This window comes from Balaenoptera borealis (assembly GCF_965194805.1).
Source record: "Balaenoptera borealis genome assembly, chromosome: 17".
NCBI lineage: Eukaryota > Metazoa > Chordata > Mammalia > Artiodactyla > Balaenopteridae > Balaenoptera > Balaenoptera borealis.
Genome location: NC_138876.1, coordinates 69,583,997 through 69,605,855, shown reverse-complemented (window position 1 = coordinate 69,605,855; position 21,859 = coordinate 69,583,997). Strand labels below are relative to the sequence as shown.

The window sequence follows — 21,859 nt, the reverse complement described above, 5'->3', positions numbered from 1 at the left end:
TTCTACTGAGACCTTTCTCACTATGGTCACCAATTGAATCCAAGTTGTCAAACTGAATGAACACTCTTGCTCATCTTACAAAATTGCTCTGGTAGTTTTAACACCGTTGATTACTTTGTCTGCCTTCAAACTCTCCGATCTTTGAGTTTCTGGGACTTGGCCCTCATTTGATCGTCTTTGGATGCTCTCCACATCACATCTTGTAGGTTTCATTCTGACACTTCTCTTTCTTTCCCGCCGCTATGAATGCTGTTCCCACAGTTCATTCTCTGCCTCTGTTCTTTCAAATGCTGTGTCCAGCCTTATCCTCCCTCATAGATTTAATTATCACCCCTACACAGCTAACTCAGATAAGTGTATTTCCCATCCAGACTGTGTATGCTTTTATACAAGATGGTGGATATCGCACTGCCATGCTAGATTCAATATATCTAAGTAGATCATACCTCCTTCTTTACAGTGACCTTTCTTCTTCATGCTTTGTCTCAGCTGTTGGCATCTTCAGTTACTGGTTCAGCCAGGCTGGAGCCCTTCTAGACTCGTCTTTCTCCCTAACTGTTAATAATTAATTTCCAAGTGTTGATATTTTCCCTCTATCTTGGGTATGATTTTCTTCTCTGCCACATTAGCACCCTCTAATTCACGCTCAGCACCACTGACCAGACCATTGGTTTATCCATTTAACATGTTCCATTTTGTTTCATTTCATTCCTGCCCCATGACAGAAAAAACAGGTGCAGTCCCTGCTCATGTTGAGCTTGTGGCTGGAGGGATTACCATGACCTTAAGTTAGGCGAGTCTTATGGCCAAAATCTCTGTGGCTTAATACAGTATAAGTATTTAGTCACTCCATATAGTGTTCCAGGGTTGCAGACAGTTCTATCCTGTTATTCTACTATCTTTAGCACCTGATCCAAGGGTCCTGAAAGCAGAAGGAGACAATAGAGGATTATGGGGGTGGTTTCTAATGCCTAGAGGCGGAAGTGCTCACGTTACATCACCCGCGTTCTACAGCTGACTGCAAGGGGGGCTGGGGAATGTAGTCTAGCCTGTGAGGCCAGGAGAAATGCGGAAATAGTTTGAAGCATGAATAACCATTCCTGTCCGCACTCTTGTTTCTCTGTATCTCCAAACAGCCCTCACTGCAGTCAGTGGGATGGGATCTAGAGTGAAGACCTGACACCACTTGTTGCAGACATTCAAGGGCTCCTTAAAACCTCATAGAAGGTGCTCCATGCTCTGACCCTTAGTCATGTGTCCAGTAGCACCTCTCATGACTCATCATCGGGCCACTTGCGCACCAGTAACAGGGAAGTTTTTCACACTCACTGATGTTTCCCCATTTCATGTATTTGCTTACGCTGTGTCTGTACCCTGAAATCACACCCCCACTTGCCCCAAGCTAATTTCTGCTCCTCTCTTTAGCCTCAGCTCGAATGCCACTTGATGATTTAGTGCTGCTGTCTTCCTGTGGAATGGATCTGGTACCCCTCCTTTTGCGCTTCCATGCTTTTCTCTGTACGCGCTTAAACGCTGTGATCTGCTTTCACAGCCCTCTGAACTCTGAGCTGCGGGGAGTCCAGGGGCACCTGGACTCTCCAGCATGTAGCGCAGTGATCAGCGCATAATTCAGTCACAATTCGCTGGGCGAGTGCCCCCTCTGCTTCCATTTCTTCCTGGTCCGTCTTCTCTGTGACCCCTCCCTTACTCTTTCTTCACTGCAGATCTACCTCCTGCTTCTCTAAGTGTGGGCCTTTGATGTCATATTACATAGGTTTTGGTTTTTATATATTTGATTTGTTTGCTGAGATCTTTGGCTTTAACTGTGGCCTGTCTATTAAATTAAACAGCCAGGTAAGCAAGTAGGAGCCCAAGGCTTTTCTGAGCCTAAGGCTCTTGCTGCTTTTGGCAGTTTTCTGTGAAGGAAGGCAATGATAGGATGAGTATCTTTAGTCCATTTAGACATTGGTCTACAGATTGTAGTTCATGTGAAACACCGGCTGGAGCTTTTCCGAGGAAAAAAGCCCAGCTGTTGGGAGAACAGAGGACAGATGTTTATGCTCTGTGACTGATAATAGCCATCTGGACTCAGCCAAGAAAAAAATAACAGATGACTTTTTTTAGTTCAGCAATCCTGAACATCCCCCAAAAGTCTTTTCTGACAAACAGCCTGAGGAGTTAGAGAATAATAGCCTCTGAGTGAAAATGGAAGCAGATGATGTGGTAATTGTTTGTTCATTGCATGCAGACCTCAAGTTTACCTTTCAGTAGGAGAGATAGTTGTGAAAAGCAGAATTTCAAAGCCTTGTAAGGAGACTTGTGGGAGCCTTCAACAAGGAGGTTTAGGGCCAACGTGGTGAAGAATATATCTGAGTAGAGTCTATAAGGATAAAAAGATAAAGCTAAGGTAAAAGGAGAGTGAAGATGTGTCATGAAGTGGGAGGTTCCTGGCAGAAAAGCATGTGTGTAAAAAGAAGGAAGAAAATTCACAGAAAAATCTCAGAGAAAGAAGAAAATTTTGTATTGTTGATGCATTAAGGATGAAGTGAGTAATAAAGTCAACGAAGGTGGAAGTCTAGGTGGCAGGGGAGTCAGGGGGTGCAGATGATCCTGTGTGTTTGCACGATCACTCTGGTGCCCCGTGGAAGATGGAATTGATACGGTTCATGTCTCAGGGCAAAAACCAGATGAAGAGAGCCTGAAATAGCGCGGTAGCTGTGGGATAGAAACGAGGGAACGGTGTACGGCAGGCACTGGTGCCGGGCCGCGGCCTGTTGGCAGTCAGGCTGCACGGCAGGAGGTGAGCGGCGGGCGAGCGAGCGAAGCTCCATCTGCCGCCCCCCCCCCCCCCCCGGCGCTAGCATTACCGCCTGAACCATCCCTGCCCGCCCCCCGCGTCCGTGGACAGATTCTTCCATGAAACCAGTCCCTGGTGCAAAAAGATTGGGGACCGCTGGTTTAAGAAGCGTAGAAGGGCTTCCCTGGTGGCGCAGTGGTTGAGAGTCTGCCTGCCAATGCAGGGGACACGGGTTCGAGCCCTGGTCTGGGAAGATCCCACATGCCGCGGAGCAACTAGGCCCGTGAGCCACAATTACTGAGCCTGCGCGTCTGGAGCCTGTGCTCCGCAACAAGAGAGGCCGCGATAGTGAGAGGCCCGCGCACCGCGATGAAGAGTGGCCCCCGCTCGCCGCAACTGGAGAAAGCCCTCGCACAGAAACGAAGACCCAACACAGCCAAAAATAAATAAATTAATTAATATTAAAAAAAAAAAAAGAAGTGTAGAAGATTATATGGTTACGGCTCGTTTATATGAAAGAGGTGTGAGGATAAAGAGAGAATGATGTGCTTAGATTGTTTTATTGTTTGGTTTTGTTTATAATCAAGGTGGCTGGGTGCTGCCTGTGCCTCAGCTAGGAATTCAAGAGGGTTTGAGGGTGGAGGAGGAATGTTGTTTCGAACACCTTTGGTACATCCCAATGGTGTGGATAGCCCTCCTCTGTTCCCAGCAGTCAAGTGTGTGTGTGTGTGTGTGTGTGTGTGTGTGTGTGTGTGTGTAAATTGCCTATTTGGAGAAGAAATTTGATTAGGGATATAGATACAGGAATCTTTAGTATATAGGGGAAAAGAGCCCTCCCCCAAACACATACCATCGACATTTGAGATACAGGTAGCAAAGTGATCTAGTTGACACTGAAAAGGAATTTTCGGACAGGTAGGGTGAAAACCAAGGTAGAATGCTTTCAAAAAATCAAGGCGAGAAAATATTTCAGAAAATCTAGCTGTCCGAAGTGGCAGATAACTTGGTTAAAAAAAAAAAGATGGGAAACGTATTCTTTGTGTGTGCAGCCGTCTCCAAGCTGTGCCTCCATTGTTTCCCGCAATGGGATTCATAATAGGAAAAGCTGGAAATTAAGTACCTTTTATTAGAGAAAGAAAAATGGATAAAGAAATCATGGTACATTCACACAATGGTATACTTTATAGTCATTAAAAATGATACTGTAGAAAATATTTACTAATATAAAAATATAGTTTTCTACAAAAAGCTGATAACAAAATAGTATGTTTGCCTTTAATTTTGTTCTATATATGCATATAGAGGCATACAGCATTTGTACGTATGCCTATATACGCTCAAAAAATTATTTGGAAGAATTCACAGGAAACTGTTATCATTATTTATGAGTGGAGACTTGTTTTCCTTTTCCCTTTATTATATTTTCTATTTTGTCCTGTGATAAATATGTATCGGTTTGACCAAATGAAATAAAACAGGCTTTTGGCAAAAGGAAGAATCGGGGTAATCTGTCTTTACATTCTGATATCATTGGGATTTTTTCCAATAGGGAGTCAGACTTTGGAAAATAGCTACTTCCAGTTTATACCGTATGAATTTTCTGATCTACTCTCATGAAATGAATTACATTGACTAAGCTGTAAAGAATCGTGAAAATTTGCTACTTTCATTTCTCTTAGCTACAACCTGATTCTAACTCTAGGGCTAGCCTGATGCCTGGGAAAATGGAAATCTTGGTGGGGCAGGTGGCTCCTGTTTACTTGATCTAGGACAGCTCGGAATGTGAGAACTGTTTTGGAAGAAATTCCTGATACCACTGAGACCTCTTTGAGGGTTGGAATAAATGGAAAGGCCCATAAGTTGAAGGACACAAATGAAAGTATCCAGATAGGTTTTGCAGTACAGCAGAATCAGGAACCAACCTCTGATATGCCTGTGGGAGCCCTTGCCTCTTTATCTAGAAGAGAAGCTTAGTTTCCGAAGGAACTCATTTCCCCCTGTTCATTTCCAAGAATCCCACTTCTATCTGGGACACCATTGCTGCCCTAAGCCAAGCCTCTTTGGCTACTCTGAAAGGACAGTGTCTCCTGTAAGATCTCACTTGGGCTTTTAGGAAGACCATGTGATCCAGTATGCATCAAGAGTCCCGTAATCAAATCCTAGGCCTTCTTTCCTTACAACATATTGTAGCAACCCACTGTATTTTCTCTCGCATATTCTGTTCCCCACTGCTCCTCAGCTTCTATAAAATTTAAAAATATACCTTAAAATATGATGGATTTTGAGAGTTAATGAAGTGCCTAAAAGTTGTTAATCTCATCTCAGGGAATAGCTGTGAATGTTCTGCTTGGCACTGGGAGAAATATCCTGGCTACTCAGTATAAATGGTTCTCATTAGAGCTTCCTGCTTCTGTAAAGAAGCGTTTCTTTAATATTCTTTCAATGGCTTTTAATCAGGTTAAGCTTTGATTAAAATCGAAATACAAAAAGTGAAAAATATCCTAGGCAATTTGACATGGATAATAGAGAGCCTAAAGAATTATACAATATATAGTATTTATTTAGAGAAATTCTTAGGTAAAAATCATCAAAATATATAAATGTTAAGAAAATATAATAATAGGTATCTGAAAAAATATGTAAGACCAGACATTTAGAACAATTAGAGACATAATTTCTTCCCCAAACCAAGTTCCCCATTTAGTTAGTTTGAGCTTTATTCTGGGACTCATCGCTTCTTATACTTTAATATGTCTTCATAGCAACCTTTTTCTTCATCTTAATTTTCCATTGGTAACATTTCTTGGCCCTGCAAAACAGCTCCTGATACTTGCTAAAACGGACAGTGAACAGAGGAGGTAGGGAGCTAGCTCACAAGTGAGGTGCAGGTTCTGTGTGACGTGCTTTTTGACCATTCAAGGTCATTAAGGCCTTTTGACTTACTTAACTTGCAAGTTCTTGACTACACTCTAGATAGGTGAAGTATTGCTGCCATCTTTATGAATAATGGATTCATAAGTCTGAGGTGTAAAAGAAATTTAAAGACCAACTGATAACTTTCTAAAAACTGAGTGAGGAAACTCTTTTTGCAGGGCCAAGGGCATTAATGCAGAAAGTTAAAGATAATCAAGGGAGTTTCAAAAATCTCAGACAATTGAGTAATGGGTTATTTAATTCCAGATATCTAATTTTTATGATTTTGGATGAGAAAGAAAATTTTGTTTTATGTATCTACTCTCCCTTTCTGTCTTTTAAAATAGAGTAAGTCTTTTAAATATTTATTTTTGAACAATATATTCAGTTCTAATCTTGAAATCATACTGGAAAGGAACATTTTTGTAATATTGTATCAGTGTAAATATAAGCACTTGAAATATATATTCGGCTTCTATAAACTGGAATAATATGTTTACATAAACCATTTGGTACTGTATAAAATTCCTACATTATCTTGAAATCTGAGTTATTCCAGGTGACCCTGAGTCATTTCATATATTTTTTAAACCCAAATATTCATAAATGTGTGATATGTTAGACCTCTAGAAATGTTTATCATTGCTCAGAAAGCTGTGGGATCTGTGTGTCTCACATGTACTCCCTACTGCAGACTCATTAGAATATCTCAGAGTTCTTTACCGCACTCACTCAGTAGTGATGCCGCCCAGCTGCAATGCTACCTTCATGAAGCCTTCTCTCCCTGAATTGTTGAAGCAGGTACCTTCATAATACAGCAAGTTCTTGAATAATTGTTAAGCTTAGGTCACCCCGAACCCCCAGAGTCATGGCCGGACTCTGTTTTAGTGTAGTGACACATAAAAGTTCTTAATTACCAACAACGTTTACCAAAGAAGAATTTTATAGAATATTGTTATGAAAAATTCATCTTGAATACACCTGTGTTTCTAGTTTTATCTACAAGGGGAAGAATGGTGCCATTTATTGAGATGAAGTAGGGCATAGTATATTTTCTGCTTTGTGTGTGATTAATTTACTAGTTTAGCAGACTGAGATGATATAGCAACTGGTAAAGTATCCTCCACAGACATTCCGTACCTAAGCAGAGAGGGGATCTTTACTCAGGTTCATTTTCTTGAGACTACTTTCAGATTTTCTCTTCCAACCCAGTTCATTCTTTCTTGTGCTTTAGAGTCTGCTGAACGTTGGCTTCAGTCTGTTCTTATTTTCTGTGTTTCCGTGGACTTCAAACTTTAGAATTTTCCTTGTCTCTTGGCCCAGGAAGGTGATAGTCACCATGACAGCAGAGCTAGAGACTGACACCTTGGTAAAGAAAAACAGACAGAGACAGCCAGGAGAGAGCAAAAGAGCTGCTGAGAATGAAAGATAGATGCAGGCAAAGATTGAAGTGGAAAAGAATCTTTTCAGTCCTACTTTCTGTTCAATTTACATTGATTTTATGAACCTCCAGGAGCCTGAGGTTTGGAATTACTATGTGGAGGTCCATAGAAAAGCCAACCCCCAAATAAGGGCTAGGACTAGATTTGTCTGCAAAGGTTTAAATGAACCAGAAATCAGAAAGTATGCTAACCTCTGCCATCTCAGGGTTTCTCATCACTAGTCACTCCTTTAGGAATAATAAAAATCATTTCAATTAGAGGTGGAATTGTGCCATCAGTCTGTTGTTATTACTCTACAAGGAAGTAACAGAAACTGCTGAAGCATATCCTAAGGAATGAGGGTTGGTTTGAATATTCAGCAAACATTTACTGGGTTATGATCATGTGCTCGGATATGAACTGTAATGGGAGGTGTGGAGTTAAAAAACGGTAGCTGCCTTCAAATAACTTGATGGTCATAACTCTAAATCCTTAAGTCCTGTCTTATGTCTTCCTGCATATAAACCAGGCTTATACTGGAAGAAACTCCATGATGAAACCAAATTATGAAAGAGACCCATAACCCTTTCCTTCCAAATCCCCTCACAAACTTCATTTCCCTGTATTTCAAGAGCTCATTAAACAAAACAAAAATCAAAAAAAGCCTCATGTGCTCCAAAGTTGAAGGAATTTAGTAATGATTAACTGTAGATGTAGAAAACTAGCTTGGACCCCCAGAGGATCCCACTACAGTTCTTTGGTGAATTGGACAAAAGACAATGCAGCTCAAATTCCTTCCCTCTTCACCCCACCAACCCACATTCTGACTGTATTCATTACGGTCAATAGGAAATGGTTTCTCTACAGGGTTTTCAACCATGTGAATTGTGAAGTAGAGGGAACACTCTTTTGGACACATTTTCTTTCTAATAACTTCTTCAACACCATCTCAGAGACAAGAAAACAAACTTTTTGCCATTAAAAAAACCTTTATTTTATTTCATTTGTTTATTTTTTACAAAGAATACCCCCCAACTGGGGTGAAAAATATATCTGGTTAAGTGCAAAATATAGTTTTTGTCATACAAAAGGATATACAATTAAAAAGCAACAAAAAAATGAAAACACCTTCAGCCCACATACTTTCTCAGGAAAGGGAAGATAGAGCTCAGTGCCCTGACGCAGGACGGTGAACAAAGTGCTAAGGCAGAGAGAGACTGAGCAAGTGCTAGAGGCTGCAGTGCGAGAGGGGCTGTCAACATCCCTGTCTCCTAACACTGGGCAGGAAGGGAGCCTTCCCGGCTTTTGTGAAGACCTGCCCTCTAGATTCTCATGGCAACATAAAAAAAAAAAAAAAACAAAACACTGGGGTTTGACACCAGCTTCCCTCTGTCCTATGTCCTGAACCTGAGGGCTGGCCGCACCTGCTCCAATGCCTGGCCACAGTGCCTGTGTGCAGCCATAGGCACAACATCATTCAAACAGAAGGGGAAGTGAGACAATGGGAGGGGGATGTCTTTAGCCTGACGTGTTACGACTGAAATGCCCACAGGGATTCAGCAACTGGCTCGGAAGAAAGACTGTGCTGGTGATAAAGATTTGCTGGTCATCACCATATAGAGGAATAAAAATGTCAGTGGTATGGGTTAGGTTACCAAGGGAAGTGTACCCTTGGCATTTCAGGAAAGGACTCCCTCCCCCCAGAGAAGAGTATTCCTGTGAAGGAGACAAAGGAGAATAGAAAAGGTAGGGTAGCATTTCAAGAAAGAGAGGGGGGTTAACAGAGTCTCTCATCACAGAGAAATAAATTAAGGACTAAAACTTTTTACATAACTAACTTAGAACAGTTTTGGAAGAATGGTAAAGACAGAAATTGGACTGATGTGCATTGGGGAGTGTGTAGATGGGAGAAGGGGAGCTTGTGAGGAGGAATCTTTATCCATTGGCTCAAGAAGCTGTTGATCTAAGGGAATGTGGGACAAATTCCTTCAGTTCTCTATTCTGTGTCCTCATCTGGAGAATAAGGGAATTAAAATACATGATCTACAACCACCTTTCTGCCTTAATATTTTATCACTCTAGGAATCCAAATCAGTTCTTAAAAAAGAACAAAATTGTAACAGGCTAAGTTGCACTTGATTGTCATTATCACATAAAGACAACATCTCTACAGTTGTCTTTGCAAGTTTGCTCTGCATTTAGTAGCCTACAAGCTGGTAGGCTTGCAGGTACCTGTTTTGTTTGGTATTTGGTTTGTTTTTGTTGCATCATTTGCATTGTTTCAGCAGTTCACACTGTTATAGTTGACTTAAATTTCTAATTTGTTTTCATTGGTAGAAAGGGTGGTATCACATTATTTTGAAGCACTCTTCAAAAGAAAAAATAGAATGGAAAATGCACTAGTTCTACAAATTGGAACTTTCATTTTTGTTTTTAAGATTGGGTTATTAAGGATTGCTTCTAAAACTTTTTTATTTCTCTCTCTCTTGAATCCCAGGTATTGCAATTTCAGATGAACTCGATAAGGTACGTTGAACCATCTAATGAAAATAAAACATAGAACTTACATTTTAATCCATTGTCTAAATGAAAGAGTTTCTGAAACAAAGTGTTCAAGTATAATTTGTTTGGTGCTAACATTTTAAAACTTTCAAAGTTATATGCTTTCTTTTAAGAAAGTTATTGCATGAAATATATAATATCACCTGTTCTTTTGAGTTGAGAATTTTAGAATTTGGTTAGAGAAAGCTGAATCACTGTAATCACTGAATCACTATATTAAAAATGAAAACTAATATAAACTATTAGGATTCTGCCTGTATCTAGATGATGATGATGATGATGATGGTGATATGGAAGACACTTGTACTTTTCTATAGCTACCCTTTAGAAACCTTACTCAGTAAGATTTTTTTTTTAATTCCAGGATGCCAAGGGAATATCATGGTGCCTTGGACTGGGGTGATAGTTGTTAAGGTGGTGAGAAGTGATATGATTAGGAATATATTTTAACAGTAATGTCAGTGGAACTTGCTAATAGATCAGTTGTAGAAGAAATCAGTCAGTGATGATTCCTAGGTTTGGGGGATGAGCAAGTAGGTGAATTGTGGTGCCATTTAACAGAATTGGAAAATCTGGGGAAATAGCAAATTTGGCAGGTTGGGATAGCATCAGGATTTCTCTTTTGAATTGTTCAGTTTGAGTTGTCTATGAAACATATTTATATGAGTTCTTGCTCATGAATGAGATTTGATTTAGAGTTATACATTTAGGAGTCACTGAAATAGAAGTTCTCATTTTTTGGCCTTAGGACCCCTTTATACTCCTAAAAATTATGTAGAGGACCCCAAAAGCTTTAATTTATATAGGTTTCATTTATCAATATTTGCCATGTTAGAATTTAAAACTAATAAAAATTTTACGTGTTTATTCATTTTAAAAACAGCACTGATAAAACCATTACATTAACAAAAATAACATTTTTATGAAAAATACTTTATTTTCCAAAACAAGATATTTGTGAGAAAGTGGCATTGTTTACAGTTTTGAAAATCTCTTTACTGTCTGGTTTAATTGAAAATTTTAGATTTTCATATCTGCTTCTGCATTCAGTCTATTGTGGATGAAAAAAAATCTGACATCAGATTGGAAAAAAGAGAAGCACCTAGAAATAGCCATCAGTATTTGGTGAGCATTGGTCCAGATGTCTCTCTAAAGAGAAAACGTATTGAAATTTGGCTTGGTGCCTAGATATATGGGTAGAAAGAAAATGATAGAAAGTATAGTGCAAAAAATGGGATTATATAAATCATGACATTTTAAAATAATAAACTATAAGGTAATACTTATAATTTACAAAAGCAATAAAGTTAGTATCCTTCTATTCCAAATAGGACTATACCTTTTGAATTTTGTACCAAAAAATACATTTCTGATTCACTAAATAAATGAAATTTATGAATGTACTTTTAAATATGAATTGATAAACCATCCTAATATTTTTCAATTATTTAAATTTCAGTCTGTACTATGTGCAAAACCAGATCTTGACTGTATAGCATAGCAAGTAGAGTGAGTGGCAGGTGAGATCTCCCAGCTTCGTCCTACTCTTCTGGTCCTCCTCTGTCCATCATTGTCTTTGCCCCAGCTCGTCTCCTCCTTATACCGTGACTTTCCTTATAATTTGCAGAATTTTAATAATCCCTGTCTTGTATTTATTTTTTGTGTTCATTCTAAGTACAAAGACATAATTATCACTATTTCTGGATTCATTTTTTTGCTCCTTCCAGTATATTCTGCAAAGCGCTGGCTGCCTGAGCCATAAATTAGCTTGTGTGACTGCTTGGCCCTTGTCCTTCCCTTTTTTTCCTGGGCTCTGACTTGCAGCCTGGTTGGTTTCTACATCAGCCTTTTTTCTGGTGAGCTAAAGGACATACTAATTGTTCTTTGAACTGAAAATGGATTTCACCTTCATTGGATAAAAATGTGGAAGCCTTGACACTTGGTTAAATATCATCCTTAGGATACATCCTCCCCCCCCTCACCTCCTCTCTTCTAAGCACTAGCTCAGGGGATTTTCCATTTAACTAAGTTGCATAAACTGCAGATTTTCACTACTTACCTAATGTTCCCATTTTTGAAGACTTCGTGGAAATTGCTGAAATTTATTACATATTTATTATTTTTCAATAGGAAGATGCCAACTATTGTCATAAATAAGCTTTTATTGAAAAAAAACTATGTCAGTGCAAAAAAATTGTTCCCACTCTCACATCTGATATTCAGGAGTACAAAGTTATACAGAGGACGCACAGGCTTCCAGAGCCAAAACCACCATCCTTTGGCTGCCCCTTGGGGGAGAGGGAGAGCCTGCCCCATGGCGCCCTCTGCTGACCTTGAAGCTCACAGTCTTGCATTTTTCTCGCTAAGAAAATGTGAATCTCAGGCTGGTGCTAAAACAATAGTCAAAAAGAATGATTTAAAAACTCTTAGAGGAAAACATAGGAAGAACACTCTTTGACATAAATCACAGCAAGATCTTTTTTGACCCACCTCCTAGAGTAATGGAAATAAAAACAAAAATAAACAAATGGGACCTAATGAAACTTCAAAGCTTTTGCACAGCAAAGGAAACTATAAACAAGATGAAAAGACAACCCTCAGAATGGGAGAAAAAATTTGCAAATGAATCAGCGGACAAAGGATTAATCTCCAAAATATATAAACAGCTCATGCAACTCAATATTAAAAAAACCAACAGCCCAATCAAAAAATGGGCAGATTAAAAAAAAAAAAAAAAAATGGGCAGAAGACCTAAATAGACATTTCTCCAAAGAAGACATAGAGATGGCCAAGAGGTACATGAAAAGCTGCTCAACATCACTAATTATTAGAGAAATGCAAATCAAAACTACAATGAGGTATCACCTCACACCAGTTAGAATGGACATCATCAGAAAATATACAAACAACAAATGCTGGAGAGGGTGTGGAGAAAAGGGAACCCTCTTGCACTGTTGGTGGGAATGTAAATTGATACATCTACTATGGAGAGCAGTATGGAGGTTCCTTAAAAAACTAAAAATAGAATTACCATATGACCCAGCAATCCCACTATTGGGCATATACCCAGAGAAAACCATAATTCAAAAAGACACATGCACCCCAGTGTTCACTGCAACACTGTTTACTATAGCCAGGTCATGGAAGCAACCGAAATGCCCATCGACAGATGAATGGATAAAGAAGATGTGGTACATATATACAACGGAATATTACTCAGCCACAAAAAGGAACAAAATTGGGTCATTTGTAGAGACGTGAATGGATCTAGAGACTGTCATACAGAGTGAAGTAAGTTAGAAAGAGAAAAACAAATATTGTATATTAACACATATTTGTGGAATCTAGAAAAATGGTACGGATGAACCAGTTTGCAGGGCAGAAATAGAGACACAGATGTAGAGAACAAACGTATGGACACCAAGGGGGGAAAGCCGCGGGGGAAGTGGTGGTGGTGTGATGAATTGGGCGATTGGGATTGACATGTATACCCTGATGTGTATAAAATGGATGAGTAATAAGAACCTGCTGTATAAAAAAATTAAATTTATTTTAAAAAAAGAATGATTTACGATGGGTGTTGAGCTGACACCTGTGTCTTTAATATAGTAATAAAAATCAATACAGCTTCCTTTTAATCTTCCATTAACAATTTTGGTGGTTCACTAAAGACCTGTTTTTCTTAACCTTTATAAAATACTGATCTTTTACTGTCATATTCTAATTCATTTATAATTTCACTGAAGTTATTTTTTCTGTGACTTTTAAAGTTATTTTATGAATTCTGATAAAGGTAAATAAGAATTATTCTACTTAATATGGAAAAATAAAACAGAAGCTAATGTTATCTTTAAGGCTTTTTTAAAAAATTGTGAGACTTCAATAAATGTCTTATTCATTAGTCTTTTCCTTTCCCTTTTCTTAGCCATCGTATTGGTTTTCTACTGCTGTTGTAACAAATTGAAACAGCACAAATTTATTATCATACAGTTCTGTAGTTTAGAAGTTAAACCATGTGTCTTCCTGGGTTAAAATCAGGTGTAATAGGGCTTCATTCCTTCCTGAAGTTCTAGGAGAAAGGTGTTACCTTGCCTTCTCCACTTTCTAAAGGCTGCTGCATTCCTGGTGCGTGGTCCCTTTTCTACATCTTCAAAACTAGCCGCAGTGTCTCATTTCTCTCTAACTGCATCCCGGAAAAGCGGTCCACGTGTATGAAGTCCCGTGATTAGTTTGGGGCCACCCAGCTCATCTGGATAATCTCATCTTAGCATCTTTAACCTTAATCATGCAAAGCCCCTTTTGCCATGTCATGTAACATATTTAGAGGTTTGAGGATTAGGATGTGGACATATTTGGGAAGCCATTATTTTGCCTACACAGCCAATATCCAAGTTCAGATGGTATTGCCTTTCATACCTTTATCTAATTCTTCAGGCTCCTGCCATTCTAATTCACCCTTCAAAATGCCATATAGTAGGCCTGGCTGGTTCCTGCTCAGTTACCTTTCAGTAGGGCAGTGTGACCCATCCTTCAACTCCTGTGAATGTGGGGTGCTTATGGACTCACCCTTCTGCAGAGGATGGTTTCAACTCAGTGGGAGCCATCCTGCCCAGAGATGCCTGGGTTCACCATCAGCCAATGACTGAGTAAAATAAGGCTCTGAGTTGTCATTTACATTACAGAGCTCCTTATGGGATAGGCTGAGAGTAGACTTTAGCTGAACCCATCTCTTTGCCTAGCTTCTTCCCATCTTCTCCTGCTTCCTTCAGTCTCTTACAGGTTTCACTTAAAGAGACCCCCATCAGTAAATCACTTGGTTAGCCTGTGGTTTTAGGGAACCCTACCTAGGGAATCCTGCTAAAAAATTTTCCATGACTCACTGCTACTTCACAAATTAAGTCCAAATTTCTAAGACTAGAATTAACAGTTTCCATTTTGTCTTTCAAATCTGTATCTTATGCTTTATTTTCCTCTTTTTCTCTACTCAGAGTCTGTGCTGTGCTGAAAAAAGGAACACTGTAAGGCAGCCAGACTACAGTACTTCCAAGTCATATTTTTTATTTATTTCCACATTTTTGCTCATTGTCAGTCCCTCCCCTTTCTCCAACTGTTTTCCATCCTTCAAGCTCCAGGCTTTCAATGTCTTCATATATAAAAAATTATATATGCAGTTATTCTTTGATCAAATGATCCTACTTCTATGAGTCTATTCCAAGGACACACTGGCAAAACTATAAAAAGACCAATGTGGGTGACTATATATTGTTGTGCTACTTTAATAGGAAAAGAGTTGAAATAACTAAATGTTCATTGAAAGAAGAATAACAGATAAATTATAGTACTTCCACTGTAGAGTACCATACAGCTATAAAAATGAAAGAATATCTCTGTAGATAACTATAGAGCGATCCCCAGGATATATTGTTGAATAAAAAAGGCAAGGAAAAGAAGTGTGTTTATAGTGTGCTATCATTTATCTAAGTAAGTGTAATGAAAATATAGATGCATATTTGCTTATATTAAAGCCAAAACAACAATGGCAGAACCTGCCGTACTGTAAAATACACACACACACACAGTTACTTTTTAAACGTTACCTATGGGAGAAGGGAAGGAATAGAGAGTAGGAGTGAGGAAGGTGTAGAGAGGATAGGAGTAGAATCTTGACTTCTTAGAACTTTATGTGAGACTTTGGAATCATTTAAATATTTTATAGAATTTTTAAAAAACAAGGTTAAATCTTAAAACAATGATTACTAAGAAGCAAAAGCAAATGAAACAAATGAGCACAACTGTATTTCAGGTTGATGGCAAAACACACTGAGGTGAATTACTCCAAGTCATTATAAACACAGTCATTTGATCGTTCTCTAGTGGGGTGTACCCAAGGCCCGAGGGAATAGCATCAGCTCTTAAACTGTTTTTAGTAATTGTATCATTAGTGATACTGTTGATATTATTATAAAGAGACTGTTGTGTGTGCTTTGTGTGATATAGCAAAGAAGTAATTATATTGATATCCTTAAGAACCAGAATTTTTGGCATAGGGGAAAGGAAATACAGATATAAGATGATAAGTTTAAGTAACAATCCTATATCCTGATTTGAATTGAAAGTATTATTCAGAACTCATAATATTTTTCTATTTTAAAAACAAAAATAGACTATCTACAGGCAGTAAACTCAACTAGAGCCCAGATATTGTTTTCTGAATATTTTTCTCCATTAAAAGGAACCAGGTCTCTTTGGAAAAATGGCTGAATCTAGATTCGCAGCTGAGAAAGTACAACTTGAGTCTGGATATCATTTAGCACCAGAAGGTACAGATGAAATCAAAGAATGATGGAACATGTTAGAAGCACACAGGAACCTCCTTGCAGGAGCTCCTACTAGGAACATTAAAGCCTAAAAATAATGATAATAATGTGTTATAGTCTATTGAATGAAATAAAATCCGTTAAGTCCATAGTGATATACCTATGTACATATATATACCTACCTACATACCTACATACCTACATAAGTGGAGGTGAGGGAGAAGCTCTTTCTCAGAGTACCAACAAATAAATTTAGACGGAATGGTGAAATTAGAAAATCACAGATTGGCAACCTTCATAGTAACTGATGAAGACAAAGGTCAGCAAAGAGTGTTAAAATTAGCTGATGAAATTTTGATGAATTACAGGATATCTACATAGTCTTACAGTTAGTACTCTAGAAGGTACTTAATAATTGATGAGAGAAAAGTAGCTACTTTACAATGGAGAAACATGGAAGACACCCCCTTAACCAAGTGATCACCGTTGTCGTCATTAGTCCTGGGACAAATCAGCATCATGTGCCTTTTGATATGAAAGGAATACATCACTTCTGTGTTATTCTTGCCAAAAATGTATAACTTGAATATAATCATGTGGAAAAATTTGAAAAACAAATTGAAGGACCTACTAAAAAATAACTGGTCTTTGTTTTTAAAAACCACGAAGGTCATAAATGTCAGAGAAAGACTGAAAACTGTTCCACATTAAAGGAGATAAACACATGACAATTGAATGCCATACATGATCCAGGATTTCTTTTGTGGTATGCAACATTATTTGAATAATTGGGGAAATTTAAACAAGGTTAGTCTGTTAGTATTATATCAGTATTAATTACTGGTTTTGGTAATTATACTGTGGCCATATAAGAAAATACCCTTCTTTGTAGGAAGTACACCCTGAAGTATTTATGGGTAAAAGAGTATTCATATCTACAAATTACCTTCAGGTGGTTCTGGGGAAATTATGAGTGTGTGTGTGTATAAATATGTATGATAAAGCAAAATGTCAACTAACAACGTTGACCTTATCCCGTTAACAATATTTTGGCAATCTGGGTGAAGGGTATATAGGAATTCTCTTTTTTTTTTTCCTCAACTTTTCTGTAAGCCTGAATTATTTCAGTTTAAAACATAGGTATTTCTTAGACCTGTCCACTATTACCAACCCCAAAACAGTGAGTACCCCGTGTGTTCAGATTCTAGTCTTAAAATATATTTCCAACTAAAAAGAATCATAATCCCTTGAAATAATGGTTGCTTCCAGGTCCAGGTCAGGAGCAGAAAGTGTACAAAATGAGCCTAAAATATCTTACCATGCCAGAGGTAAGAACTATGGAGGACCACTAGGATGGTGTCAGAGGAGCTCAGGAGCCGGCTTAAGTAGTCTTCTTCTGGAAAGAGTTACGAAAATTTGAACATGAATATGAACAATAACTGCAATGCAGTGAATCATACCTAATACTTTAAAATCCATGTGTTCATCCAAAGAATTATTAATGTTTTTAGCAGGTGCTAGGGGACCAAAATTACATTTTAAAAAACTGGTAAAATTAAAGGGAAAGAATGAAACTTTTAATCTTCCTTTCCCATTTAAATCGTACTTCAGAGTAACCAAATATTTGATGACAGGAAGTTTCTCTTTCCAGAAGTATTCCAGCAAATAAGTGAATATGGAATTATAAAATTAGACAATTACCATTTATCAATTCCTAGTGAATTAATGGATCTAAGCAGTAATATCAATGCTGCCAAAATCACTAAAGAAGAGTCAAGGGGATGGTCTGTGCCTCCAGATGAAACTAACCATTCTCTCTGAAGCAGTATTGGCAAAAACAAAAACTACAACAAAAAAACTTTATCCTGAACTAACTACTAATTTACAGAAAGTGCAAAGGGCAGAGGAACATTTTAAGCCACATCACAGGGATGCAAAGGGAAAAACCAGACTCTGGAAAACTCACAGGACAAACAACTTGGGTTTTCTGAACAACAGCGACAGCAAAATTGCAAGACAGAAAATGAGACAGAGGAAGAGAATACATAGATTAAAAGAGGCATAAAAGACTGTTGATCAGTCACAACCTACCAAGTCTTGCTTAGAGTCTGATGTGTGCCAACTGAGATAATTCCCTGAGATAATCAGGTAAATTTGATAACTAATTAGATATTTGATATCAGAAATATTCTTACTTTATATTTAGGTGTGGTAATGGTACTGTATGTGTTTACAAAAAAAGCATTCTTACTTTTTAGAGATTACATACTGGACTATTTACAAATGATATGATACATAGTGAATGGAATTTACTTCGAAATGATCTGGGCAGAGAGAGGGGTGATGTGGGTGGAGATAAGGGTGAAGTGAGTTTATCCATGAGTTGATAATTGAGGAAAATGTGTGTGGGTACAGAGGGGTTTGCTTTACTCTTCCTTCTACTTTTGTATTAGCGTGAAAATTTCCATAATAAAGAGTAAAAATTTTAGATCATGGGTAGGAGGGTGCAGAAGATAGTGAAGGAAAGGAGGAGAGATAATATTGAACACCTCTTAGGGTTAACAGATATGCTAGGTGTTTTTGACATGTTATTGAATTTAGTTCTTGTACCAGTCCAATGAAGTGGTTATGCTTTTCCTGTTTTACAAATAAGGAAACTGAAGCTAGAATGATTAAGTGATTTGCTGAAAGTCTTAGAATTAGTATTAGTGGAGATGGAATAAATACTCCCCTGCTAGCTTCTGATTCTTTATCTGTCTGATTCCAAATCCATGCTTTTCCCTAGCACTGTATACTGTGTACTCCACCATAAAAGGGGAAAATCTGAAAATGAGTTTAATATATATTATTTTAACAACTTTATTGAGATAAAATTCACATAATAAAATCTACCCTTTTAGAGTGTACAGTTTAGTGGGTTTTATTATATTCAGAGAGTTGTGTAACCATTACTTCAACCTAAATTTAGAACATTTTCATCATCCCCAAAAGAAACCTCATGTCTACTCCCCATTCCTCCTAACCCCTTAGCCTAAGACAACCACTAATTTACTTTCTGTCTCTTTAGATTTGCCTATACTGGAAATTTCATATCAATGCAGTCATAAAATATGTGGTATTTTGTGACTGTCTTCTTTCACTTAGCATAAAGTTTTCAAGGTTCATTAGTGTTGTAGCATATATCAGTACTTCATTTCTTTTTATTGCTGAATAATATTCTGTTGTATGGATATACCACACTTTGTTTATTCATTCATCAATTTGTGGACACTGGAGTTGTTTCCGCTTTTCAGCTACTAAGAATAATGTTTCTATGAACATTCATGTATAAGTTTTTGTGTGGACATGTTTTTTAAATTTCTCTTGGGCATATATGTAGGGAATGAAAATGCTGGAACATATGCTAACTCTATACTTAACTTTTTGAGGAACTGTCAAACTATTTTGCACAGTGGCAGCACCATTTTACATTCCAACCAGCAAGTATGAGGGTTCAAATATCTCCATATCCTTGTTAACACTTGTTGTCTGTCTTAAATTATAGCCATCCTCCTGGGTGTAAAGTAGTATTTTATTGCGGTTTTGATTTACATTGCCCTAATGACTAGTAATGTTGGTAATACATATTGAAACATTGAATCATACATTATCTTAATTTTGTCATTCTTTTATTCACTCTACAAATGTTTATAAAGTACTTTCTATATGTCAGACCTTGGAAAAGAAATGACAGTTCATCTTTTGTAAGTGTAGGCAACAGTGCTAGTAGCTGGTGGGTTTGGTGGTGAGAAAACGAACAAACTCTGCTGATTGCTTTCATTTTCTCACTGAGATAAGCAACATGATCAGTTGAGAATCAGGAGGAGACAGGAGATGTTGTAACTAACTAAGGAGTGAAAATATATCTGAACTAAAAGAGAAAGACACAACTAATTGAACTTCAATTAATCTAGCAATATGGCATGTGCATTTTTAACTTTTACTAGATACCACAGAATTTCTCTCAAAAGAAGTTGTATTAATTTATACTCCCAGCAACAGTTTGTACTAATATCTATTGCTCCTGATCCTTGCTAACACTGACTGTCATCAAGTATTTTAATGAAAAATGGTTTCTCATGGATTCAATTAACAATTTTATAATTTTTTTAATAGGATTGAACGCCCACTTGTCTCTTTTGCTCATTTTTATTGCCCAGTTATTTTTCTTTTCTTTAGATTTGTGTGAGTTTATTATACATTCTGGATGTCAGCTCTTGTTGTGTGTCTCAAATCTATTCTAAAAAATTTAGGCTTGTCATCACTTTTTAAGTAGTGCCTTCTATTAACGGAAAAATTTAACATTAACTTGTAATGTTTTAAGAAATTCTTTTCTACTTGATATCATGAAAATATTACTGTTTATTTTCTATTAAAAATTCTGTTTTTTATCTTTAATCTACTTGAAACTTTTTTTAATATGGCAAGAAGTTGGAACATATAAATTTCCTATAATTATTTATTGAAAAGTTCATCATTTGTCCATAAATATGCATGCTTCTGTCACTTATCTTGTTTCTAGGCCTTCTATTTTCTTCTTTTGGTCCGTTTGCTTATTTCTCTTACTCCATTGGGTTTGGAATTGCTTTGTATTTTAGATTGATATGAGAGAATTGACATCTTTACATTTCTAAGTCATTCTATCAATGAACAAAGCATGTTTCCACTTAATTAAATATTATAGTGTTTTATGATAAAGTCATATAGTTGCATTCAAAAAGAGCATGCAGATTTTGGTTAAATTGATTCCTAGGTACAGTGTCTTTTGGGCTATTATTGTCAATGGTATCTGTTTTATAAGTTACATTTTAAAACTTATTGGCATATAGGAATGAATATTATTTTTCTAATTTTATCTTAAATTCAGTAAGCTTGCTGAACTCATATTAATTTGTAACTTGTTTCTGAATTCTCTTGGTTTTTCTACATAAAAAATACATGTGAATGATGATAGTTTTGTTTCTTCTTTTCCATTAAGTGATGAGACTGATATGGGATAACCACATTAAATATTCCTGTTAGAGAAGGGAAATAATGAGAGGTTTATAGAAATTCCTGGTTCATAGCAGTTCTTAAATCTTGCTGGGCAAATGTCATCAGGTCTTCCTGTCCAAGGGGTTGGGAGGTGTTCCTTAATTAAGCTCCAGTTCTGTTCCCTGGGAGTGGAAACTGGGTTCTCTGGGAGTCCCCATCTGTTGTTTTCCACAGCTTCTGGTTTCTTTATTTTTTGGTAACCTTTTGGCCACTCCTGAAGAAGGCTTTGGAAAAGATGCCTCTGAGCAACTTCCTCAGTTTTCTTCCTTTGTGTAGAAAAATGGGTCCCCGAGAGCTGTTTGCTTCTTGAATAGTCTCAGCCCCTTTTACTTCAGGCTGTTGCCTTTGCCAATTCAACTATCCCAAATCATGTTTGGGTCTCCTGTGTATATGATTCCTGTCTTCTTCTTGTGCCAAAAATCACATCCACAGTTCTTCTCAAGACATGCCTCTCTGTCTCTAGATTTAACTGCTGGTCTTTTAGATGTTGCAAAACAACATTCTTAATAGACACCATCTTAGTTTTTTTCAGAGGTCTTAATGAAGGGTCTTATGGCAGCATCCTTGATTTTTTCTTTACCCTGCTGTATAGCACAGGGAACTATACTCAATATCTTGTAATAACCTATAATGGAAGAGAATGTATAAAAAGAATATACATATATATATATATTCTCTCTCTATATATATATCTGAATCAGTTTGCTGTACCCCTGAAACTAACACAACGTTGTAAATCAACTATATATCAATAAAAAATTTTTTTAAAGTTTAAA

At 37.4% G+C, this 21,859-nt stretch overlaps 1 protein-coding gene across 1 annotated transcript in view; it reads left to right on the top strand.

Moving 5' to 3' along the window:
• Positions 1-21,859, top strand: part of LOC309614729 (uncharacterized protein C8orf34 homolog) — a 393,717-nt gene that overhangs the window by 73,431 nt on the left and 298,427 nt on the right. Inside the window, 1 exon segment of the mRNA XM_082363485.1 lies at positions 9,629-9,657. Within this exon segment, the coding sequence (XP_082219611.1) occupies positions 9,629-9,657 (29 nt within the window).